A 26,726-nucleotide genomic window follows, 5' to 3' on the forward strand; every position below is an offset into this window, starting at 1 on the left:
GCTTCTATCAAAAGGGAAATATAGCCAACCACCGGAGCCGATGCAGAAAAAGACAAGTCAAATCCATGGCAACAGGAAACTTTTGTTAAAAAAATAGATAATCCATTTCCCTGTCTCTTCCTAAGTACTATTTATGAATAAACAAGAACACAGTCAAAATGTTTACATTTTGGTGTAATTTATTGGCACAAAAATATTCAAATACAACATGGCATCTAAACATGGCTACTCTGTTGTATTTTGTGCATTGTTTTTAATATGTTTAATTCATAAATCATAACTTTATCTTCACCCTCATGTTTAATAACCATTATTTTCTGTTTCAAGTTATGACCAGTTCTCCCCACATCTGCCTCCTATGCCAAGTACTAACTTTTCCTAGTTATTTCCCAATACTGCTTTTTAATCCAGACACCGTGAGAAGCTCCCAAGTGGTATTTCATTTGTACCCTGCATCCAGTTTGCCACCGATCAATCCGCATAGAGGCGCATGACTTTGCTCAGCTCAAGGTCTTCAATTCGTGGCTCTGCTCTGATATCCTGATCTAGTCTGAAACACGACTTCTGCACTACTGTAAGGAGCGGATACACAGTCTCCAATTTTGGGGCAAGAATCAAGTTTGAAAAAAGGTAACAGGATGAAACAACGGTAAAATTCTGCTTCTCTTTCCAGTTATCCAGCTCACCCCCAAAACCTAAATGAAGCCTCCTGCACAAGCACACTGAGCTCACTCATCCACACCAACAGGACTGACCAGGGCAATAATTAATCTGCAAATGACTTAGTTACATTGCAAAGTAAGTCAAAACCCGTATATAGTTATTTTCAATGGATCACCAGTTCCCCAAAGACCAAGCGGAACCATAGACATCTGTGGTACAATCAGTCTTCGCTGTCCTGGAAACCCAAATCAAGTGTTGTGTTTCAGACAGCTTGTGTTTTTCCAACAGCAGCTATACATTGGCTTAAACCAACTTTTAATATACAATAACTCTTTTCATTTACATTTCAAAATATTTGACAAAGGCTGTATTTCAGTCCAACGTTCAGTTTGTGTTTGTAGAAGAGCAAGTTTGGAGTGCAAAAGCCTCCAGAACAAAAGGCTGTGGATAGTTTGGAATCTTCCGTTACCAGAAAGGACACCTAAAGAAAACAAAGATGTTGACTTGCAGAGTTTCACAAAGGCAACACAGAGAAGGACTGAGATTCCATACTAACTAGCCACCATTTTAGTATAGGAAAAGTTGACAGGTGATGCGCATGCTTCTTTCCAGCTAACTAAAGTTTAAAAATGCTAAAAAGATCTAATTCCTTAAGCACAGTCCAAAGTTAGCTAACTCAAAGTGACAGTAAATTGTCTGTGTTTACTTTAGAACATATGGCTCTTCACAGTAACTGAAATCAGTGACCACCACATGACGTATTTCAAATGCTTAAATTGCAATCAGCCTGAACAGTCTAAGTGTTCTAAAATCCCTGTCAGTACTTACAAAACCAACTTTCTTACAGAGGACTGTCTATGGAATCTCCCTCATAGGCTTGCAAAATTTACCCGAGCACACACAGCATGTGGTAAGGCTCCTATGTATAACTAACTACACCAGTGACATTTTCCTTAGCTGTCCTCTGCCCAGATTATTTAGAGAAGAATTTTGCAAGGTTAGCTGAGTGACAAACTCACCATCCAATGTAGCACTGGCACAGATTCTCGTGAGAAGTAGCTTGCTTAATGAGCAATTCTACTTGTGTGGGTACATCAAGAGTTTCGTCATGAGAGAAGTCTCGACCTTTGAAATTAAAGGATGAAAAAAAGAAATCATGAATGGAAGTCACAAATCATATAACATAACTTGCTTCTGGGTGGCAAGTTAAGGACTTATAGGACTTTTAACTACCCTTCCCTTACAGTATATAAAATGCAAAATTTTCCAAACATGGAGAACCTCTAAAGGCATACAGAGCCCAGAACTCTGTTTTCCCTGTTATTACGGTTTCTTCTTTTTATCTTCTCCAAATAATGTAAAAAACCAACAACAGATAACTTTCCAGTAGCTGGAATCCTGGTCCTACTCCTTCAAGTACTTTATTTGGCAGGTGTGGGGGGGCAGTTTCTTATAAATTTTAAAAGCATAAAATTTCCCAACTAAATGCTGCAAACTATAAAGTCAGGACAGTAGAAATTCAACTTCCACTAACAAGCCAAGACATGCAAAATATGAAGTCTGTTTAGTTACAATCACCTCTGTACTTTCCAAATCAGCCTCCTCTGTATCTAAACACAAGCTCCAGTCCTTAGGTGTTAAGACAAAACCCAGAAAATCGCCTCATTCACTTAATCAGAGTGTGTTAAATTCAACGATTAACACAAAATACAAACACTAAAAGTAGTGCTGATCCATCTCATCAGATTTTTTGTTTATCTTACATAAAAACATGCTCACCAGTGAGCTTATCTCGAACCCTGTTGATGATTTGAATTGCCTTCTTATTTAGAGCTTCTGGCTTCACTAGACCATCTCCTACTAAAAGAGAGAAGTAGGAAAGAGAATTAGGACTTCATCTGAGCAATAAAAACATTTGTATTGCTGCTACATCTGCCCTTCTCAAATACCACAAACACCATTTTGAGAGCAAACCAACCCAGATATCAGTACATTTTCTGTCACCTCCTTTCTGGAGTTGAGAACACAAGTAATTATATTTCCTCATTTACGCTGACAAGGAACTATATCTATCCCATCTCATATAATTGTGTCTGGATCATGATGAAATTTTCTGACCTAAGAACAATTTCTTCATCAGTATAGAAACAACAATAAAACTTACTGAAGGAATGAATGGATTCAGGCACTGTGGTCCCAGTTTTCTTATGGGCTGTCTCACCCAATTCCACACTGTCCAACATTTCTATTGAAAAAACCCAAGAAAACATAAAAGCATAAACGTGAAGCTGAAAAGCAGATAGAATAGTATTCTTCTGGAAACACTAACAAACTGTTGGCTTATTTGAAAAGCATATTTGACCGCAACCAAGCGTACCACACATCTCTATCACTAATGGAAGCATATCACAGGAGCAAACATTATTTTTCCCCTGCTGTTTGGTATAAAAGTGTAATTGAAAGATATTTTGAAATGACGTACAATTAATCTAGAACTACAAGGAAGTATGTTTATTTGTAGAACTCTCCGTTGTGTGAAACAATGTCCCTATTCTGCAGTCCAATAGCAAACAATTGCTAAGATTCAATGCAAAGCTCTCAACATTCAGTCTGATGACTACTCACCAGGTTTTGCACACTAATACTTGGTAGCTAAGTAAGTAACTATCATGTTTCATTTATGCCCTGGATTACATCAGTTTCTGTGTGCTCCAAAAGCGTGTTAATGTAACTGTAAAGGAGCATCTGCTTTTTGAGCCAAAGTACTGAACTCACCACTTCCAGGTCTAAAGCTAACGATAAGCTGTTTATCTGTCTGCTTTTGAGAAAAGGACTGAAAATACTTACCCAGTCCCGTGCACTGCTAAGAAAATGCTCTAAACATTTGTGATGTACACCATCTTTTCTACTCACCTACTGACTGACTAGCTGAGTATGAGTCTGTTCTTGTTCGTGAGCGCTTATTGCCCTTTGTATTTGCTGCAAGAAAATAAGGAGTTGAAAAGCATGAACTGGAGTTTCAGTGTTTCATAGGAAATTTCTCCACAAACAATACAGATTTGACTGCCTTCCTCTTTCTCCAAATTTTATGTCACCTGAACATAGCTTTCCATCTGCTGATGACAATTAATACAAAAACTACCTAAACAATTTTGCTTGTAGCTTAGTTTGGCATCTGTGTTTAAGGGCAAAAGGGTTTTAACCACTGTGGTAATTTCACATTACAATCCCCAAAACCATGTGCACACAGAAATAGCACTTGCAAACCAACAATTTAATCAGACTGGCTTCAGACAGACATTGGATTTCAGGCTTCTGGATTTCTTGTATGAAATCAGACCGGTTATTCTCTTGCTGTCACTGTTACACCAGAATCACTTACTGTCCATCAGCCGCCAATTCAATAATGGATCATACACAAAGGCTTCAAGCACAGCCATAACGCTGTCCTTATGTTCGCGCAGGACTTCCATCACTGTGTGACAGGTGATTCTGTAATTGCCATCGAGGCCTGTGACCTTCAGAGGAGAAAGAAGTGAATCAACCATGCTGCAACTCCAACCCTAACATTCAGGGAGCAGGACGTGGCTTGTGCTTTAAACTGGAATACACTTCCACTGTGCTTTGTTCGTTAAGAGAACAAGATCGATGTTCATTACAAACTAACGAGGCTCCCATCTGCTATTAAGATGATCTTTGTGAAGTACCATACCGCTGGCTGTGTCTAGTTGATGCAAACAGCTATTTGAAATGAGGAAACTAAGGAAGGACTAAGGAGTTGGAGGAATTTCAGGGATTTTTGCATCAATGAAAAAGTTGCTTTCCACTATAATGTATTGTAGAGATCATAGGAGATATTTTAACTTAAAGAAAATGCAGCTGAAATATTAACACCTTTGGTTCTTAGAGGAGTGGAGAGGTTTAGACACAACAGAAAGACAGGAAAAAACTGAGAAATTGGTGCCATTTTCACTAGGAACAATCCCCTTCATATTAAAGGGAAGATGCTTACCTCCATAGCATTTGTCAGCATCCTTGTTAACCTAAACGGAATCTTCTCAGGGAATTTTTCTCTTGTCATCGCAACCTAAACACATGATGACGGAGAATTAGTAAATTAATAGTTAACTTGTTATTTAAGAGTTATTAAGTATTGGGATTTTTTTTTTGCTACAACCTTGAAGGTTGTATTCCACATAGGAAATAAAGTCCCAGCTTTATGTTCCTCAGTTTCCACAAATTTTTGGGAAAAACTAGCTCATCTTGGTAGCACAGAGGAAAGATTCAAGTGTGTGCCCAGTTGCTTGTGTCAAGTAACACAGACTGCCTATCAGCAGCTTAAATAGTTTCAAGAAATTTTATGGAGAAGTGATGTTAGAACTTCTTTGCTTGTTCCAGTGGTTAGCTAATCCCCAAGACATGGCTCTGAGATAAAATATCTATTATTTTCATCTTGCCTGTAGGTAAAGTGAAGTCCAAAAGAGAGCCAAAGGGCTTGCCCAGGATCGCACTCCAAGGTTAGTTTGTTCTGGCTTATAGATTCGTTTCTGTTTCACCAGAAAATGTGAAACGTAACAGAAAATTTCACGTCCAAATACAAAGATTTACCTCAAAACAGTCCCCGAAGTCAATATGCAGGATCTTTCCACTCAGTCTATCTAACATCAGATTGGAGGGGTGTCTTTGATGAAGGAGTAGGAGAAAAAACAGAGTGACAGACCATTATAAAAACCCAAAGTAAATCACAGCAGCTCCAGTCTGAAACGATATTTATCTTCATGAAGGAGGACAGCCAGTAACAGCTTGCTTATCTGACATCTTCAATCTCAGGATGAACAGAATAGCTTCCTGACAGTGCATCTATCACATTATTTTTGTAATTACCTCTCAGGAGTTAGAGATCTTCTCATCTTGGAAGATAAACAACCTATTGGACCAGAGCCATCAGTACATTTCTTGGATATGAACATTTATTTTTCAGTTAGGATAAATTCTTCTACTTGTTTTATGCTTTTTTATTTTTTCAACATAGAAAAATGTAATGAATTATCCTACAGGTGAAGTAATGCAAATTAGATTACCACCAGAAGAGAATAGAATCAATCCAGACTAGGAAAACCACAATCATGCTGACTTGTTCCAATTTTGTTTTAATTCAGTTTTCAAAGGTTTATAAATTTCCTTATAAAGACCTTTAAGTTCAGGAATAAAAGCTTTTGTTACAAAAACATTTGAGGGTTTAGCTGGGTTTTTTTTGCGTTAAGGACCGTAAATGTAATATATTGTCTTCAACAGTATTTTGGAAGTTACGATGTCCCCTTTTGACAGTAAGCCATGTACCGAATCAAACATTTGTTCATTTTATCTCTTTTTTTTTTCATTATTGCCCAGTCTATTTGGATTGTACATACTTCCCTCCAGAACATGTCTGCATTGCAGATCAGAAAAAACACCAAGAAATTAATAGTTAAACCAACATTAACTGTCACTTGGTTTAAGTCTAGAGCAGTCTTTGGGGAGTATTTGTGGGGACTTCATGTCTGTGTCTGACAACTGCCGTGAGCATACATAGCACCAGAGGTTCCTGCTTCACAGAATAAATATCCACCAGGCAAAATAAGTAGTTTTACTGAACCCATTTGGAGGGAGAATTGGAAGACTTCTGCCACTAAATACTTTCTGGATTTCTTTTGGCTACTTCAAGGAACAAAACCTGATGCTTAATCAGGGTGCTTCTTTCTTCCCCAGAAAGCTGGAGGTATGTGTACAGTCCAAACAGACTTTGCAAAAAACCTGCCATCTCATGCGCATGAAGCACACACAAGCACACAGATTGGTGGGAAAAATCAACAATATTTCTGTTTTATAGAATGGATGGAAAAAGAGTTCCCATTCTGTGAGTGAAAGGACAAAATTAGAACTTGTGGTCCTCTATGTAATTCTCAAAATGGAGGAAACACTTACTTGTACTCAAAATACACAAACACTACAGCCCATGTGCTGCCATTATTTTCAGCACTACAGGCAATTAGGTCCCGTAAGATAGTATCGTTACAACTCAGCACTAATCACAATGAAAGATGTTATCGTAAGCACAGATCCAATGAATGAATGGATAGACCTACATAGTCTGTGCTTTTATTTAAAAGAAACCTTTACAATTTCACTTACCTGTCCCCAAGGCCCAAAATGTACCCAACCATTGACATCACAGCTAGTGAACGAGTGTAGTTTGTTCTTCTGTCAAACCACACCTACACACGGAGACAAAATAGAAAAAAGTCAGGCAGGCACATTGCATGTTCCAGCTTATGTTTTAATTTACACATTAACTATTTGCATTTTGCACAAAGTGAAACTGTGATATGCTCAGGTTCAATACACTCTGTAGCCTGAGGGGGTTCAAACATCCTGTGCTCTTGAATTAGAGGTCTAAGCCATTACAAGAATATATTCTGAGGCTCCTGCTTTTCTCTCCCCACACACTGTATGTGGAGCTTCAGTCTCCAGTCTCGTGCTTGGGACTGCACACCCCCTTGTGAGGGGATACACATGTGCAAATACATGTTCTGCAGCGATTCATCTGGAGTTTATGATGAATAAAGACCATCTCTCACTCTTTCTGCAGAGAAAGTAATTCCGTGTTACACTGATTGCCAAACACAAGCCATGACATGCTGAACTCACCTCTGAGCTTGGACTTTTCAACCACAGCAGTTTGGCCAGGTCATCACCAGCTGTGTTATTGACAGCATGTTCAAATACTTCTACTTTCTGCATCAGAGTCAGGTGGTCATAATCTGGAGCCATCTATAATTGAGAAGCGACACTCAGCAACTTAAAAACCCACCTCCAGTAATCTCGAGTTGTATTAACACAGTAATCACAAATAATTTCCATATAAACTTGATATGAAATTATTTGTAGACTGACCAGTATGTTCCCAAACACAGTGAGATGATTAACCCAACAATGAAGAATTCATTTTAAATGAGACAGCAAATGATTTAGCATCCACAAAGTAGTCCATAGCCATATTTAATTAAAATACTGTGAAAGTAAGTATGTTTCAAAAGACATCATCCAAATAAGTCTTCTGGGTTGGCACACACTTTCCTTTTTGGCAGGCAACTCCAACTTTCCTAGTAATGTTCAGTTTCTCCAGTCTGTCTAATTGTGGCCCTGTTGCTTAGACAAAATGTTTGCAAATGCCAGCAGCATGGCACCTTGTATAAGGCACATCATAGTCACACAAAATTCTGAACACATTTTAGTCACCAGATGGTAACAACTTGTGGCCACTGCTAAAACAGGAAACAAATAAACATATGGCCAATTGTACCTCTTGGTAGCATTTTATAACTCTTATCTGATATTTTTACATTTATTACTGGTACCAATACAATCAGAAAACAGGCAAAGGAAGAACAAGCTGCGCACCATTATTCTTCATTAAGACACTGGAGTCCTAAAAGAATGTACCAAAAACTCTGCCAGCTTTGCCCTTTACCCTCAGCATGATGCGATGTTCAATGTTGAGCAGGATCTTTTTCTTCTCTCTGTAGTCTCGGATGAGTGCATGCAGTGTGTCACAGTGGGGGACCCAACCAATCAAGCCTGAATTTGTAGACAGTGGAATAACAGCGTATCTCTGGATGCTACAGGAAAAACGGAGAATCAGAGCTCAAATTGTTGAATGTTGCAAATCATTACATTTCGAGATGCTTAAAACAACTACTACTAAATCTGATTCTGATCCAAATTGTCTCCAGTAGTTGCCCTGCTTTTCTTCTCTTCAAACAGACCTGAAACATCGATTTGGATAGATTGCTGCCAGATAATCTACAAACATTCTCAAAGCTTACATTGTTTTCACCGAAAGACTGCTTTCAGAAGGTACATGTTATGTCACTCACGATGATCTATTATTTGCACATGACATTTGATACGTTCATTCCTGAAAGACACTGTACAGAATTGCAGTCAGTGACTATTCACCAAGCTATTTAGTGACTATAATAAAAAATCCTTGACAAACCCCCCTGTTCTCAGGCTCCTAAGGCAGCACTCAAGCTATCTTGAAATATTTATGAGATAGGACTTCAATTAAATAAAACAATCCCCTCAGGATACATTTCCTCCAAGTTTGAATTCTTTGAATGTTTTTTCTTTCTCTCTCTTTTTTTTTTTTTTAATTAACTTAGTTCCAAGATTTGCCATTTCCTTGCAAACCAGCTGGTTGTGCCAAGGGTTACTTGGAAACTGCACCTATGTAGGGAGTCATTTGTGCATAAGCACATTCAGTGATTTTCCACAACACATACCTGAGGTTTTTACGAAGAGAAGTTGGATCATTTGCTAGCAGAGTGTTGACCAACCCAAAAAGCTGCATCACTCTTTCATCTTGGCGAAGGTCTTCATGACCTTTCAGAAGGAATACAAACTCATGCCCATTGCTTCCTGTGAAAGAATTAATACAGAAAAGTTTACTCTTACTGAACAAACTGACAAGAGTAAATGTATGTGCACCCAAGAACTGGAAAGTGTGGCAGTAAGACTGACCAGACCACTAAGAAATATCTCACTTGGACGTACATGTTGGAGAGGTTTCACCTGGTAAATTTGCAGTTTGATGTAAAAGCTATGACTGTTTAAATAGCAGAATAGCTTAGTGAAAACTGCTCTCTCTTACCCATCAGTGTTAACTTCCTGGGCCGCTGCTTGGAGGTGATGACCTGCAGTGAGGGTGCAATGGACTGAATTCGTATGATGGGCTGGTTGGGATCGTACGTTCCTGGCACTGCCAATTCCAGGTCCCGGCACATTAAGAGTTTTGGTGACACGTACTGTAGTTCCAAAGAAGTGAGCTGCCAAAACCAAAAAGAAATACAACCCCCTAGAATTTCAGTTAAATCTCACTGAAACATCTGAAGAGTTCATGCTCTCAGGGGACCTAGAACAGTTCAGTCAGCCATCAATACTTCAGAAGTGTTGCATAATCAACAAACTTGCAATAACTCATATGCAGGTATTTCCAGAATACTAAATTCAAATGTTTTAAATAACCAAAAAACATGAAACAAAGATTAGTATTGACAACTTGCACTGTAGACCCACAACAGAATTGTACCTCTCCCCCCACCTGAGGCAGCTGCTTTGAGATACGCCGGAACACATGGTAATAGAGATCCCAAGCCTGAGTTAGGTCTTTGACATTTCCCGATTTCATGTACTTCCTGCACCATTCCTGAGCTTCCATTAGATCTCTGCCATAGGCCTAGGGAGGAAGTGAAAAACACAAGAAAAACATTTCTACAGACTCTAGTGGAAGAGGTGGAGGCCATTTAATACTTACAGAGAGCACCACAGTCTATTTTCAAGTTGCGTTACAAATACTCGATCTCACATTTTTGTAGCATTTCAGAATTAAAGACCCAGAAATTCCTAGATCCAAGACATGCCCTGAGTTTATTAGACAATGTTGCTCACAAATAGACTTAATGATAGGAGGCAACAGAATGAATAGAATCACCCTTTAACAGTAGGCTTCACAAGCTCAAATTAATTCCTTTTGCTGGCTTGACAGAGGTCATCTCTACTATCTGTGCTAGTGGTTACTGTGAAGCAAAGCAGACTGGAGTCAGAAGAACTAACTGCAGAGCAGTTGTATGTTTTCCAGACACCTAGCTGATATAAGACTCCAGGGCAATCTGTACTACCATGGCCCCTGTAGTACTGTAGTCATCAAAAGTGATTCAGATCTGAAGATAAATGTCAATAATGAAGTCTGCAACTAACGTAATGAGTCCCGAGAGATTTACTCTGTGTGTTAAGATTACAAGGTCCTTGTAAGACATCTGGGGCTGTTCTGTCTGTTTTTGAGGGCATGCAGAAGGTTATGCTCTTGGCCATTTGCTGATACCTGATTGAAGGACGTCTCTTTTAAAGTCTGAGGCCCACGCTCCATCATTGCATGAAGTGGTTCCAGCACCTCAAACATTCCCTTCACATTCCTTTCTCCAAAGTATAGACGAGATGCTTCCTCCAACCCTTCATGCCACATCTCGTGCCAGAGGATGGCTACACGGATTAGCTCTTCGCTCACCTGTTTTAGGACAGGAAAAAAGATCAAATGCCTGAAGAAAAACACTATGACTGTATACTAACTTACAAATGCAAAACTACTTTCTTCTGTAATGATTATGAAATATTTGTTGCTGACAGCTAGAGGGAGCCACAAGAACTCCCACAATTCTGTTACACTTTTTTCTGCAAGAAGCTTATCAGGCTTTTCTCACCTTATTTGTTGCCTTTCAAATTTTTATGTATTTGTGTAGCTTGGCCCAAAAGCATTACTTTTCACTTATTCATACAAATCTTTAGCAAATGAATTAAATTACTCTTTCCATGCTATGCTTGGTAAGTTTTGTTTCCACTTTTCATTAAGCAAAAATATCTCTTTATGACTATCTAAATTTATTCATAAGGAGACACAAGAACTCAGTGTTTGAACGTTGCGGTCCTTTTAAATTAAAGCATTCTCTTGAAATTATACTAATACTGTAACTTCTACCAATTGCAAAAAAAAAGCCCAAATTAATTGTACTAATTAATTAACGATGCATAGTCATTTTGTGTTATTATACCTACGGTACGTCCATTCCTGAAACACAATATACTCGGTGGTGCACTAAGTACTCACCATCATTGCCTGCTGCACCAGAGTGTTACTGTGCTCACACATGTTTTTCAAGATCTTATTCGCAGCGTTGTGGCGAGCAGTGGTTGTAGATTTAGAGGCCACAGTCAAAGGATAGATCAAAGCCTACAAGGGACATCAACCAATAATATTTTAGAACCACACAGAAGAGCTACATAAATTGAAAATTAGTAAAGCATTAATAAATAGCAGGCTTAGAGCTAGACAAGAGAAAGCAAGCTGGTTTCTGGAAAAGATGATAGGAATTTGCTATTCAGTCTTCCAATGTGAAAGCTTACAAGACTTGAATTCAAGTAGCAGAATGACTTTGAGAGCCTGTATCAAATTGGAAGAACAGAAAACTGGTTTTAGCATTTTGTGATTTTTCCACTCTGTAGGAAGAAATTCAAATAAACCATTTGTGACGTAGCCTCTTAGTAGTCACTCAATGAGATTCAAGGTGATTTGGACTACGCAGTATTCTATTACATGGTGAGAACTTCCCCTGCTGCATGGCTCGTCCACTTCTTCTTTCCATTTTTATGTGAACAGCGCCAAGGTGAAAGAAGCAGCAGCAGAAACAGTCCCCATCCTCACTTGCTGTGACTTCCAGTGCAGGCATCTAGACTAGGTGAAAGGGAGCATAGGAAATGCCTTTGCTGGCTACCAGTCTGTGGAAATTCCTTCTCTAAGCCAAAGCTTACCTGGGGGTGGTACCGTCCAATATCTGTGAGGAGCTGATGAATGAGACGTCCTACTAATGGTCGAGGGGTGTCAATTCTTGCAATGAGCTGAGGGATAACCTAGTAGTAAGGACAAGTAAAATAAACGTCCCTGTCACCTCATGTGTTTAGTTCACAGGCTGTTCTGCCTTTTGCTAGAGCCTTCAGTCTCTGAAGGAGACAGAGGCGCCCACCACTCATTTTTGAGATGTCAGAGGATAGCACAAAGTTCTAAACAGTGTCAGAAATGCAGAACAGCTCAGTGAGATCACAAGTGTTTTGTGCAACACCATTACAAGAGTCTTATGGAATTGAAGTGTAACGCTCAAATAAGAAATAAAGCCTTTTAAAATTTATTTTCAAGAATCATTCTACAAAGCAATCCTGAAATAGACTGAGTTACATCAGAGCAGCACAGTGGTGTTTTATACTTGATCACCACTGAATGCATGTCATCTTCTGTTTTAAAATTTTCATTCTTTTTCATTCATATGCACTAATCCACATATACATACAGACATGCATGAAGAATGTTTCTTATGTCTGTGTTCAAGATGCCTCTTTAATCAGTTGCAATTTGTAATGCACACTGCTCTCACCACTCACCTACAGAGGACTGTTTAGCAGAGGATCATCATGGATATCATGTAACAAATCCCCAAGCTTCCCCCAGAACTGAGATTTGTCTTAGCCCTTTGTGTTCCTTACCTGCAGCCAAGTATCTATTTGAATTGCCTTGACTCCTTCTACTAAAGCTTCATTCACATCAGGCCAGTGACCATAGTCAAACCACAGAGTAAGAACTCTGCAAAAGAGAAATACATTCCTTACGAGTGAAACAAAAAACCCCATTCCAGTCAAATACCTTCAGATCCATTTACAAATTACTCTTTTTCCCAGAACGTAGAGATAGTAGGATAAGAGCTAATCCACCTGACATAAATTAGCTTGGACTGAAGCATTCATTTAGTTTAACCATAATAAAAAGAACAGAAACAGTTTCTACCTAATCTTAAACCACATGCCTTTATGAGCTAGATTTCATTTACTACATGCTTTATTATGTACCTTAGAGTGTCTTGTAGGTTGTTTCCTCGAGACAGAGATATGGATCGGAAGAAACCCTGGACAGCAGGGACTGTGTACATCAAGAGGGTCTTGGATAAATCCTTTTGGAATGAAAATTGCTGTGTCAGTTCTATACAAGTGCATCAGTCTACATGAATTCTAAACTCAGCAAGGGAAAAGAGGAAGAAATATGTGGAAACATAGACCTAACCCACATTATAGTTGACTTCTGCTCATACTTCTCACAGGACATGTTGTTCCTGAAATTTATGGTTTTTACACACAGGTCTTTCAGCCTGGCAAGGAACATACTGTGAAGTGTTTTTATATGTCAGTTTGTTGGCAAAACTATGGACAGCAAAGCAGCCTAAAAACTACAACCCTACTGTAACTGGTAAGTAAGAGATTCCTCACAGTCTTTCATGAAGGGCTTAAACAGCAGAACTTGTTAATGCACATTGTACCACCTACGATAGGCATCCATGCATTTGCTTTAGCTCATAGCTAATCATTGCATTAATTTAGTCCTCTTCCCTTAAGACTGAGTTAATCTGAACTTCTTCATTTTTGCTGTAAGCTATGAGCATATATATCTCTCTCTCTCTCTCTAAATACACAGACAGCTTCCATAAGCCAGGTATATACCTAGTAGCTTCTTCCTCGCTATGACATTTTCTTGTGTCTAAGCATGAAGTATCAAACAGGGAAGAAGGGTACCTCAGTGACTTTTTTCTGCACTGGTGATGGGATGGGACTGTTCTCTGTGCTCTCTGCATCACTCTCACTATTGCTGCCCTCAGTGTTAGCGCTGGTGATGCTGGCTCCACTGGCATGACGTAGCTTCTTCTTTTCATCTCTGGCCTGGTTTTGATGTTTGTAGTGAAGCACTGCTTCGAAGTTCATCACTGCCCAGGCATGCCAGGCCTGCCAACAACAGGGAACGGAAGTCAGAAGGAAGATGAATCCTTTCTGCAACCTGTACTTTCCAATTATTAGAGAATAATCCAATCTTTCCGAGTCCACGAACAACAGTAAGTAATACCCTGCAGGCAACACAATGTTTTGTTTTCTCTAATCATTTGTAGTTTTAACTGCCTTATTATCTTAAATAACATCATGGTGAGTTCTTGGTCAGGAGCTCCCTGTTAGATATTAAGGCCAAAATGCTCTGTGGCAAAAAAATTAAATCACATTCCATTCACATACACCTTTAATTTTTCAAAGCTGAAAATAAAGATTAGTATGTTAGGACTAGGGGAGGTGTAGGGGAAGAAATGCAGGAGATGGCTGCCCCAGAGAAGATGTGGCACCAAACATTACTTGAAATTTCACAACCCTGAAATCAAAGGCTCTTTGGAGAATTAGCAACAAGGCTACTTTCCTAGTTCAAGTTAACTGACTGAGACAAAGTTGATTTTTTTCCATTTAGATTATCGTTTCTCCTTCACTGTTAATTGACAGGAGGTAAAGTCCCAAAAGCAAGAATAGAAACTGAGTTGTGGCCTAGTTTTACCAGCCAGATAAAACTCTAAACAAGAATCTTATGGTTGCCTTGGGCTGATTTCTGTTTGTTACTACAAGTAGGATTAAAAAAAAAGAGATCTTCCTATGAACATCTTCCTTTCCTGTAGTATGGGATGTGATCAAATTTACCGATCTCTCTGCAATGGTGCTGGAACCTTTTCCTTACTGACCTTGTACCAGTTGCGATCATGCTCTGTTGCAGCACTGTAGTACTGCAAGACTTTGGGGATGGTACTCTCATTGATGCCTTGCAGGTTCAGCTGCCACTCACCCAGTTTCAGGAAACACCTGGTTAAGGCAAAGGGATTATTGACTCAGAACCTAGAATGAAAAGGAAGGCTGCTGGATTAAAAGGCAGCCTTCTTATCTTAAGTCTGAAAGACATTTCATGTGGCAAACCCCCACCCAGTAAGTCTCTTCCACAGACTGGGAGTGTACGTGTTAATATGTAAGATTCAAAACACCTACATCCTGCTTGTAAGTGTGGAGCTAACTAGCTAACGGTGTAACTTTTAGGAGAAACGTGAGCATCAAACTTTGTTCCTCAGTTATAAAATACATGAAAGAAGTAGCTAACTAGCATCAAAAGACTTCAGCAATATTGATAAAATGCACACAGCATACGTGCTGGCTGGCTATACTTATCACCATACGAATTAGCGTTCTGCAGAGAACACTGTGATAAACAGTGGAAACACAGAGCAACTGCTTTTCCCCCAAGCCAGAACCCCATTAAGTCATCCCCTCCCAGAGGAAAGGAAAAACCACATATTTTTACTGCAGCAGGGTGGGGCTGTGAAGGTTTGTGCAAAGCTTAATACTTTGCTCCCTCAGCAGGCTTTAAATACCACAGTTACATAGCTGTCCTCTCTGTATTTTGAGTTTTCCAGGAAGCATTGTGCAAGAAAAATATTGTGCGCAACTCATCACTAATTTGATAGTCACTCTAAGAAAAAAATAAGACAATGCTGTTATCAAGTTCCCATTCTCATAAAAACAAATTAAATGCACGCCTCCCTTTTAAAAAGCAAACCTTCATTAGGAAGCACTATGCAATTTCTTTCAAATTGGAAACAACAGATCTGGCACCTCCAGGTCCATAGAGGAAAATGGAGATTATAAGATGTGTTTTTAATGCAACAATATTTTAAGAGACCATCACATGCTGGGCACCAAAGCACTGCTGTTGTATTAAGGGCACACGCTGCCAAGCACAGATGTGTCAGGCCTGTGGGAAGTGTTTCTTTCCTTCTCACTGGATCTCCTGAAAACCAAAGCAATAGTCGCGCTGAGAGCTCTGCCTTCTGCCAGTGAGCCACAGTGCTGGAAAAACACAACCAGTCACCAGTGACAAATACAAGCTTGCTTCTGCTGATGTGTCACAATAACATTTACCGAAATTATATGATAGAGAAGAATGTAATACCAAACGAGTCTCTACCAGCTAAATGAGAAATCCCTTCTTCCTTTGAATCAAAGCACAGGCCTTGTCTGAAATGTGTCATCTGCACAGACCCTACATCCTCAAGACAGACATCTGTTTAACTATAGCTAAAGGGTGTCCAAGGACCAGGTGCTGACCGTGCCATGAGCTTGTGGAGTTCCTGCTTGTGCTGCTGGTCCTCTGTCGCAATAGCATGCTGTGCCTGCTGCTGCATTGTCTGCACGAAGTGCTGCATGTGCTGGAACGCATCAATCTGTAATTGAATAATGGTTGCAGTAAGGACCACAGGGTTTAAATACAACTTCACAAGAGAGGAAGATAATGTGGAAATAAGTTTTCACTGAAAACAAAAAATACAGTTTTGTTTTCTTTCAAAGCCTTTTAGTCATTTACATCCCTCTAAAATCAGTTTATACTCTACGTAGGTAGCACCAAATAAATGAAGAGGTTATGGATTCTTGATGCCTCAGAAATTTGGCCATTGAATTGCTACACTGAGGAAGAAGAAACTCCATCCTTTGCCAGCAGATTACATAAGGCAGTAGTGCTAAAGCAACTTGCACTACAAAATTTTGAGGGAAGACTCTTTTTGGAATTCCTTGGAAAGAATCATGGAGTAAGAAAACCCAAAATTAAAGATTTAAGAAAAAAAAGCATGCACACTTCACTGGAAACAATTAGAGTAAAGCTCCTGTAATCTGCAAGGTCATTTCAGGTCAGAAACTGCAGAATATGCTATTAAGAGTCCAATTTACTTCTGTTCCATTTACAGGAATGAGCTACTTTAGAGTGAGACAAGAATCACCTGAGCTGAAATGCCTCATCCATCCCATTCAAATGTCAGTGTGCACACACCAACAGTCAGGAAAAAGGATATTAGCCCAGGGTGAAATAAAAGAAGGTATCACACTATTAACGTTAACGGGGTGCATTCCACAGCTTGTAACCTAGAAACCTGGTTAGAAGGTGATGGTGGGGAAGTAACAATTTTATAAATAGTTATGCTGTATGCCAGATATTTGTGACAAACAGACAACAAGATATTGCCAGTTATGTGCCCCTCTCATACCTAGACACACCCAATCTGCTCTTCAGTTTCCATTAATATTGAAAACTGATCACCATAAACTGACAGGCGGAGGAGCACTTAAGACTGAAAGCAGTAAGCTTTCTTTAACAACTTAATTCTTAAGTTTGTATGCAGCCTTGTTATGGTATAAGTAGAACGCAGCTGCTGGCAAAGGTCCTTGTTAGAAGAAATGCAAGAGGGTTTACTTCTCCATTTTTTTATCTGTTGTTTATCTGTTGTTTAAGAAAACACCGTTGTGCAGCTCTGCAAGTGCCACGTGGCTGGTTTCCATCTAGATGCTAGCGTTTTCTTCCTGCTGGACGTGGCAAATGCCAAAATGATGGTAAGGAAAACATTTTCGGTCAACCAAGCAACCCGGAACTCCTCAACTAGAGAAAATGGTCATTTCCTACCATACCAGCCTACCTCAGTAGCTTATTACTTAGGATACCAGATCAAGTGAACACACACAGTTATATAAAACTCTGATCTACACACATCACTAGGTATAACTATGTACTATTTAATTAATGATAGTCACTCAAAATAGGACATAAGGATACACCCAACCATGTAATGCTCCTGGTACCAGGAGAATTGCCTAAACGCTTTCAGTGTTTGGTATAAACAAACACTTAAGTCTCACTGCAGGCTACAAACTCTATTGTACCCTAACATAGCTTCTTCTGCCATGGGGCTGCACCTTTAACCATGAATTTAAAAAATAAGCATCTACTTTCCAAGTGCCACAAAGGACTGAATCACTGAGTCAGCCCTTCCAGCAGAAGAGAAAAGCTCAGACAAAAGATTGAGACTTGTGCACAGGTCTATGCTTAGTATTACCTTGGGTAAACTATTCCTCCCCTCAGCACTGAAAACACCCAGTTTTAATGTGTTAAAAAGAAGAAACAAACAAAAGCCCCTAAGCATAGAGCTTATGTACTGTATTTAAATAGGAAATCATTCAACGAACAAGAAGTGATTCTAACCACATCTGTTCCTCCTCCTCATCTTTGCTGCTTTTCTAAACTTTTTTCCCTGTATTCATGGGCCCTACATATTCTTGCATCAATTTATTTTAGATGCGTTCTCTTTCTCCATCCCCTTAATCTTTGTGACTTCTTTTATTCTGCTTTCTACAACTGCAGCAGTTTCCTGCATCTTGTCTATTTCTTTATCACAGGTCAAACAGAAAAAAAACCAAACAACACAGAAAAGACCACTTTCACTCAAAGAGGCAGGCAGAGAAGACCTATATACTTCTTGGGTCACTTACTGAAGAAAGTAAGAGACCATTACACTGGTTTACCCAGCCAATGGAACAGGGCCTCAGCAGCAGCTCCTTCTGTTTTTTAAATTCAGCTAAAGAACAGTTAGGTCATGGCAATATTCCCATAGCAATGGCTCTGCTCCAGTGCTGGAAATCCCAAAGACAGGAAAAATAAAAAAGATGTGGCAGAATATGAGGATAAATGGAGGCTTTAATGTATATTAAAAAAAAGATAAGTTATCCAGTCTGGAGCTTATTGGATTTGATTATGTAAATTCTCCCTGTGTTGCAATGTCAAAAACATTCACCCTAGGCTCTTTGGAGCCAAATTGTTCCCATGACAAAACCCTATGTATTTTTCAGCTGTCTTTCAGTTAGAAATTTTCAATAATGTTCTTAATAAAAGTCAGTTCTGGTCAGCAACTAAGTACAAACTGTTCAGGATACTTTTCTAAAACTGGTAATAAAAAACCTTACGTCCCTCTTCCAGCCTGTTAACCCTGACCACAGGTACAGTGTGGAGACCTGGCAATCAGAACAGTGGACGAAAAGTCAAGTACCAAGCCTACACAGTAAAACCCTGGTGAGGACAGAAGAGGTACTATTGACCATTAACCTTGGCTGCATCCCTTGGGTACCTGATACTGGATTAGCTACTCTTTTTTTAGGTAAGTAAAAATAAAACCTTCAGCCTTAACTTTGTTCTGTGAGGATTATGAAGAGCTAATGTGCATGCCACCACACAAAACCTGAGCAATGAAACGTAGAGTACTATGCTCTTTTGTACCTTACGGGCGCTCTTCCACATGTGTTTCATGTATGCGTAAGTCACTTGGGGATGCACTGTTGGCAGTGGGTGATCCAGCTGTCGAGATGGATCTACTCCCAAAAGCAGGACAAGTGTCTTATGGGCCAAAGCCTGGAGAAAATTGCAAAGAGAAAAAGCAGGTTAAAACAAGCTCATTCTTACCTCCATATTGACCACAGAATTCCCTGCCATAAAAAATACCTCTGACCCTCCAGATAAAACACAGACATAGCAGCCTTATTACCACTCCCCAGACTCATAAGAATACCACACGATAAACCATATGTCTTCATTGGGATCAGAGCATTAGATTCTCATTTCAGATGCCAGTAGAGAGTGTGAAGTCTCTTGTTTCAATTATTTTTGGTAATAAATCTTGCGGTGAATGTTGAAATAGGATTGTAATGTTCAACGATAACAACATCACATTCTAGATTTGACAGATTGCTTTAGCAGGGAGAGCTGTGATTAATAATTACCAGTGCTCCATAAGAACTTTCAGGTATAGCATGCAATAAAAAATTGGCTCTGAGGCTCTCAGGTCCCACAAAAATAACCTTGGCTCCAAGCATGAACTCTATGCTGGTTATAATTTTAGCATTTCAACAATTTCTGACCAGTGTCTTCCTCAGAGCAGAGCTCATCCGCTTAGGCAGTGAAAGTATTTGGAAATGCAGTATATTTGGGTGAAGCAGCATGATAAAGTCAATCCTTTAAAAACCTGCTGTAGAAGGTAGAGCTTGATAATACTCACCAGTCTCCCACTCTTGCCACACAAGCTGGCATACTTGAGCCACGTTCTCATGTCCTCATGAGGATTCACAACAAGAGATCGGACCATCAATATTCTTTGCCAATCTTCCACAATTCGTTGACAGCCCTGACAGAAAAAGGAAGACAGAACTTGTTAGTGTTTTATCTCCAATCTACTCCACAGAGCCTTAATTCAAAATCTGAAGGGACTCTTCCCAAGATGGAGAGACTTCAGTACCCAAAATTCACAGCTGGCCAACATTACCAACTAGCTGGCTATTTAACACTGCAACATGTGAAGAAGGTTAAGTCCTTGACTCTTATTCTCTGTAGCCAGCTCAATGTTTGCAGTCTAACGATATCCTCTAATGGAAAAAGGAGAAAAGCTTCTAAAGCAGAAATGCATCCAAAAATCAGAAAAGCTCTTTGTGCAATTCCAAAATGAGTCGAGTTTTATAACACTTCTCAACCTAGTTTTAAAGCCTTTTTTTTGGTTTAAACAGTGACAAATCTCAATATGGAGATGGTACAAAACCAAATGGTTGCAAAGATATTTTTGTTATTGCCCTTTTTCTTCTCCTTGCATGTGGTGCTTTTAGAGGCTGGCATGACTGAACTGATACTCTGCCAGAAGCTGCAGTACCAACTGCTACGCTGCTTGTGCAAGCATTGTCTGGTCCTTGTCTGTCTGAAGGGAGAGACACAACAACATTGTCAGTCAGAGCAGGATGAGTCCATGTTTCAAATGTTCAAGGATGCTATAGAGAAGTAGACTTGTGGAAGGGACAGTAACATGGTGCTTGCTGTAATCACCAAGTATGTCAGGGTAACAGTGATGCTCTGAAGTTCATATTGATCCAGAGATGACCTAGACTTAATTTTGAGATAAACAAAAGAATTTCCAATGGCAGCAAGCACCTTAGCACAAAAGCATCTATTTCTTTCCCTTTTACTTCTTCCCCAAAACTAAGGGCTGGGAAGTTACGCAAAGCATATTCCTAATACCAAATAAACCTCATCCAATAGGCATTTTAAATTTATTAAAAAGCAGCTATAAAATGTGCAAGAACTGTATGTACTGCTTTCAGGACTATAAACAGCTGTATTCAGACATTACACTTCCTGTCACTCTCAGCCTCTCCACCCCAGTGGAAAGCTCCTGAGCTTTTCCAGACAGGAATGCAGATGGGAGACTAAAAGCTTTGTCACAGTTTCCCAAACAGCTAAAAAATATGCACCAGCAATAGCCTTTCATAAGGAGGCAGATATAGCAGTCACAGCAAAGAACTCTGCATAGGGAGAAATTCTTCCTCCAGGCAGTGTATCAAAATTTGGTATAATGACAGCATTCATTTTACCCTAATAATGCCTTTTTTTCCCCTTCCCTTGCAGAAATCACCTTTTTAAACAATGTATCTATATGTACTACTTCATCCGATGATGTTCACTTTCACTGTAGAGATGCTTCTTGTAAGGAAATAGTATCAAAATATTTGGCTGATTTAAATCTTCAGAGGTGCTTTGGATTTTGCTGTTTAGAGTAAGAAAGGTAGAAACTTCAAATACAGGGAAAGCAGCACTGCTAAAGGTCTCTTAAGAGGACAAGGCCAATCAATTGGAAATGTTCTTTTAAGAGGTCAAAAAGGAACAGGACAATCTTTTACAAGTATGTAAATTCTCTGTCCGGTTTTCCAGCATTGTAAGAGAATTAATTTCTTAAAATACAGCCAGCCAGGTAAAAAGTTCAAACTAGCCTTATCCGAACCATTATTTCCAGGTGCGATCCAACACTGAGATAAGCAGCCTTGGAGATGTTACTAATGTCTCCATTCTGTACACATCTATTTCAAGGCTTAAATCACCCTACTAAAGTGTAACATCAGTAGACACCTCAGGAACATTAACCAAAAAACCCAAACAAAACCCAAATCCAAACTACCAGGACAAACGCAAAGGAGACAGAACGCACGCCACCATGTAAGCATGTGTGCTATTGGGATAGAAAGACAAATGGAAAGATTTGCTGAGCCATCACACTGACTTGAAAGGAAGCTGTTCATGCCAGCACATCAGCATCTCCATCCTTGATCTTTACATAGATGTACCTGCAGTCTTTCCCACCAGATCTGGCGGATGATCTCACGGCGTTCTGGTACAAGTTTGTACTGGATAACCTCTTCCAGCTCTGACAGCATCTGGCAGGATACCATAGCCTGAAGGAAACAATCACATTCCATCCCAATCACTACAGAACAAATCTATAATTAAAGAACAGCATTTTGGCATCAAAATCTTAACTACATATGCTGCCCAACAGGTAAAGGACAGACTGCTATATACTGGTATCTAGATGATTTCCTGATTCAAACTTTCTAAATGTCAATTCTTATTTCTTTTGAGGGGGGGAGCTTGCTTCACTGTTTAATTTGTCCCAAAGTTGCTCCTACAAAGTTGTATTTCTTATTTGACAAGAGCCATTTAGCTTGTGGGCCTACACAGGTCTTATGTTTGATACAAGTGCTACTCAGAAGCTTTACGCAACTTCTAGAGACAGTCTGAAGCAGCAATGAGGAGAATAAAGTCTGAGAGTTCAACACTTACCCCATAGGCTCGACTGTAACTCTCTCCTGCCATGGCAGTCAGCTCAGCGTCTAGCAGATCTCTGGCTTTGTCGATGCACTGAAATAGAACAAGATATAGGGCCAAAAGTGATCTGTTTTATCTGAAGTGTTGGAACTGCTATTCATCTGTTCCATCTCATAAACGAAGTTGGCATTATTCCCGTTCCCCAGAAAGAACCAGGAAAGGATGTTATCAATAGAAAGAATTGTCAGGGAAACAGTGTCCAGGGGCAGGTAAAGGGGAAGTCAAGGGGACTTCATTTATCACCTGCACAGTCTGAACCTTGTCTTTCTACCAAATCAAGGTTTGCAGCATTTCCAATCCTACTGTCATTGTAGAGATCATCACTAACCACATTTATACAAGAGAGTTGGTTACAAAAAATCCTGAAGAAATGTCTCTTGATAATATTCAATGATAGAAAATAGCTTTCACTGTTTTACGTAACCCAACGGGTTTTTATGAATTTTACAGGACAGCAAATTCCATTTCTCTTCCTCCAACTAAGATGTGCTCGTCAAGCATGAAATAAATCCTGCTCTGGTTCCAGTCATTATATAATCTCTCATCTACAGTTTTTCCTGCTCAAAATGTTAAAGGTTAATCACAAACTCTACCGCTTTGAATGCCTGGCTAATTTTACTGTGCACATCACCCAAAAAATCTATGTACGGGTTTTGACAGAGCAGACTGAATTACTCCTTTATCTAAGTTGGCAAGACAGCATAGAATTCTGAGAAATGGTACTTGAGCTTCCTTGGAAAGTAAACAACATGCTTCACATCTACAGAGGGGAAAAAGTCGCTCTGCAAATATCCTCTGTGACAAAGAAGCATACCACTACAGCTTTTTAATAGACTTATTCCTTGCCTTGATTTCTCATCTCAATCTAAGATTTAAGATTTATCACTGCTACCAGAAAAATCAGAGGAAAAGTTCTGGTACACGATATATATGAGCACTTCACTGAAAAAGCTGCAACAGACAGAAGTTCACAGAACACCCATGAAGAATCTTATGTGTGTCTTGTGCCATGAATGTCTTTTATCAAGCAGTGCCTTGTAGAATGGAACCTCTGCTGAGATAATCCTTGCGCACTGTCTAGAAAACAGACATAAAAGTACAGAAGCCTAAGAATGACTAAGGCATTCCTATACTCCACAGCACTGAGCTACTACTATCTGTACATATATTCACTGCTGCGTTTCTGGAAATACAAGATAAGCTCAATCACCAACATCTAATACATCAATAGAAAAAAAGGTTATTGGGCAATTCATAGGTTATAGCCAACAGTTTTAAACCAGGATGTTTTTCCATGCAGCAATATAGCCTAGTTCATCTTAAACTAGGTTTTGGGAAGCCAACAAGGAAGATAATTACCTGCTGAGCCAGTGAGAAAAGGTCCTGATGAAGAGCCAGTACAGCCCTGTAGAAAGCACCATCATGGGTGTCCCTTGGGATCATGCAGGTATATTCTTCCATGCTATCCCACTGACCTGCAGAGACACAGATATCCTCAGTGATACAGCAGCCTTCTCTGCAAAGTAAGAACAGAGCTATGCTACAGTGCTTAGACATCAGCGACTAGGCCAGAATGCCGTGTGGTACTTCTACATTTAAGTCAGCTCTCCAACAGCTTGTCTTTGGCAGAGGCAGTCTGTGTTATACACAGAAACTGTATATATACATACACGGAAACTGTGTGTACATACATACACAGAGTCACAGACAAGCAAAACCATAGGCATTTTTCTTCTAGGCAAATTGTTATCCTCATAGAAAAGGTTCTTGCATTCCTTGTGATGAAAAAGTTGAAATGCTGACATTTCCAGAACATTTGAATGAATTAGTGTCCTATAAAGCAAAAGATTAATTTTTCTCAGCAAAGGCTCGCAGATAGCAGGTGACTTATGAGCTTCTCCAGTAAATATCTGGCTATCAACATAACTGATATTTGGACCATTTATAGATTTATTCCACTTACAATTGTCTACTCAGCAGACACAACCTATCAAAAGGCTAAACAGATAGTGTTTTAGTTTGTAAATAAGAGTCTGCCACAAATCAGAGAAATTCTATTAATCTCATTTCAAGTCTGAGCTATGTTCAATGTAAAACTAAGTAAAAGGGACCAGTTAAGCAACCGATTATGTGCCCAGAGCAATAAGGGAATCTGTTACTTGAGACCACACTAGGAGACCTTATGTAAATGCAGGTTTTCCAAAGGGCTTCAGTGTTGAATGACACTTAATATCCCAACATAAATAATTTTATTCTTTGATTTTGCTGTTTCTTATATTTTGCAGTTGTGAAGTTAAAACTATCTGTGTGTCCACACTGTGGGCAGTCATACCCTAACACAAGGATACATTACCTAGACCCCAGGCGGCAGCAGCAGCCATCCTAGCCATCTTAGCTTGAGTTTCATCGTTGACCTGTGTCCACTTTTCACAGCATTGCTGGTGGAGCTGCCCCCTAAGAAGAATCCACAATTTCTGATCAGCAAAAAGCCTCTTCTAAAAATTCCACCTTGTTGAGCAACTGCTTTCCACAGATAAGACAACAACCAGCCCCATCATTCCCTTTATATAGGGTGGAGAATAAGATTCTTCTCCTCTGGCCAACTCAGACATGCTAGTCTGATGACAAATAGCCTATCATCAGAAAATAATGTAAAAACACACCATGCTTTGAAAACAAATTCAGACAACGGTTTGCATTTGTTCCTCAGCAGTTAGTAACACTGACTTTACGAACTGCACCGTCACTTCCAGTCTACAAATACAGAAAAAACCCAAACCACCACCAAGCAAGGGATGGTTAACATTTTTTTGCAAGTGTCAGTACAAGGGGACACATGATCTGAATAGCTCGTGCATGGCTCCTGCTATCAAATATTTTGGATAAAGACATCATCAAGTTTGAAGACAGAGGCTAGAGAATCAATGGTGCTGCAACCTAGTCTGAAGACTTGTCAGGGCAAGATCTCAGAGGGAATCCGAACCCTTCATCTCCAGCGGAGAGGAAGCATCAGGATTTTTTAAATATTATTTCTCTTAAATCAACTGTGAATGCTCCATTAATCAACCCAATTACTGTGGGTGTTGCAGTTCCAGAATTTCTCAGGCTGGATACTCTGTAACAATGGAATAGCTGCCAACTGTGAGGGAGGCCAACTTGCCTTCCCTACTGTCATCCTCTCCCCTCCCACAAAGGAAGATGAGTTAGTCAAACAGAACCAATGGGCTGCCACAGGCAAGACAGTCATTCTGACAGCTTAATGGCCAGGAAAAAAACAAAAACAAAACAAACCACAAAACAAACGAAAACCCAAGCCAAATCTACTAACAGCAGTAAAACAGGACCTCATAGATGCTAATAAAGTAGCATGGCTCTTGCAGACACAACAAATCAGGAGAGAAATGGCTAAGAATATTTTGGCTGTACTTTCAAAATGTCACTGCAGAGAGTACTGAAATAAGGATGCTGTGTAGTATCAGTTCTAGATTAACCATCATATTCTGCCAAGCAGACTCCAGCAGCACAAATAGTCAAGTTGAACACTACTGAAGAATATTGGCAGCCAAACTATGGAATCCTCAGTCTCAGGATGATATCTCTACAGTCATTGGCATGGTAACAGACAGCACTTTACAAAGGCACTTCTGAATTGTAAAAAACATCTGCACAGAGACAGAGTGCAGTTCCACAACAGCAAGCACACAGACCTTTGCAAGGTTGTGATTGCTCTCATCACTACAGGCTATCAATAGCTGCACAATATCTAGCTCCAACAGAAGAAAAGCATCCTTTTGTAATATATTTGTCACTCATATATGAAAAAGCAGGAGATTCAAAGAGGACACTTTACACAAATACATATCCTGCAGGAGGGAGGAATTCTGTCAATCTCTAGTGGGAACTGACTACTCCTAGAAAAAGATGATTGAGAAACTGCTCAGTAAGAGGATCTATTTTTCCTACTGAGAAAGGTACGCCTAATATGCCTCACTCTCATTTAGAAACAAAAAGGGCAGAAAAATGCTGTCAGAATTGGGTTTCTCAAAGAGCTCTGTTTCTC

General features: G+C 39.6%; 1 protein-coding gene across 4 annotated transcripts in view; it reads right to left on the bottom strand.

Annotated features, from left to right (window-relative positions):
* Positions 1 to 161: 161 nt before the first annotated feature.
* The window catches only part of MTOR (mechanistic target of rapamycin kinase), a 66,159-nt gene continuing 39,594 nt past the window's right edge, over positions 162 to 26,726 (bottom strand). For all 4 annotated transcript variants that reach the window (XM_075773044.1, XM_075773043.1, XM_075773042.1 and 1 more), the window contains 28 exons: positions 25,020 to 25,120; positions 24,026 to 24,141; positions 22,622 to 22,699; positions 22,126 to 22,233; positions 20,022 to 20,147; positions 19,247 to 19,378; positions 16,258 to 16,373; positions 14,847 to 14,964; positions 13,870 to 14,076; positions 13,153 to 13,253; positions 12,793 to 12,889; positions 12,067 to 12,165; positions 11,366 to 11,488; positions 10,586 to 10,768; positions 9,806 to 9,940; positions 9,356 to 9,530; positions 8,988 to 9,123; positions 8,174 to 8,321; positions 7,351 to 7,473; positions 6,835 to 6,917; positions 5,272 to 5,344; positions 4,676 to 4,750; positions 4,046 to 4,181; positions 3,577 to 3,642; positions 2,828 to 2,908; positions 2,443 to 2,523; positions 1,683 to 1,788; positions 162 to 1,144 (listed from right to left, as the gene is read on the bottom strand). In XM_075773044.1, the coding sequence (XP_075629159.1) occupies positions 1,129 to 1,144; positions 1,683 to 1,788; positions 2,443 to 2,523; positions 2,828 to 2,908; positions 3,577 to 3,642; positions 4,046 to 4,181; positions 4,676 to 4,750; positions 5,272 to 5,344; positions 6,835 to 6,917; positions 7,351 to 7,473; positions 8,174 to 8,321; positions 8,988 to 9,123; positions 9,356 to 9,530; positions 9,806 to 9,940; positions 10,586 to 10,768; positions 11,366 to 11,488; positions 12,067 to 12,165; positions 12,793 to 12,889; positions 13,153 to 13,253; positions 13,870 to 14,076; positions 14,847 to 14,964; positions 16,258 to 16,373; positions 19,247 to 19,378; positions 20,022 to 20,147; positions 22,126 to 22,233; positions 22,622 to 22,699; positions 24,026 to 24,141; positions 25,020 to 25,120 (3,139 nt within the window). In that variant the 3' untranslated portion in view covers positions 162 to 1,128. The remainder of the gene's footprint in view (positions 1,145 to 1,682; positions 1,789 to 2,442; positions 2,524 to 2,827; positions 2,909 to 3,576; positions 3,643 to 4,045; positions 4,182 to 4,675; positions 4,751 to 5,271; positions 5,345 to 6,834; positions 6,918 to 7,350; positions 7,474 to 8,173; positions 8,322 to 8,987; positions 9,124 to 9,355; positions 9,531 to 9,805; positions 9,941 to 10,585; positions 10,769 to 11,365; positions 11,489 to 12,066; positions 12,166 to 12,792; positions 12,890 to 13,152; positions 13,254 to 13,869; positions 14,077 to 14,846; positions 14,965 to 16,257; positions 16,374 to 19,246; positions 19,379 to 20,021; positions 20,148 to 22,125; positions 22,234 to 22,621; positions 22,700 to 24,025; positions 24,142 to 25,019; positions 25,121 to 26,726) is intronic.

This window comes from Balearica regulorum, chromosome 21 (genome assembly GCF_011004875.1).
Source record: "Balearica regulorum gibbericeps isolate bBalReg1 chromosome 21, bBalReg1.pri, whole genome shotgun sequence".
Classification (NCBI taxonomy): Eukaryota; Metazoa; Chordata; class Aves; order Gruiformes; family Gruidae; genus Balearica; species Balearica regulorum.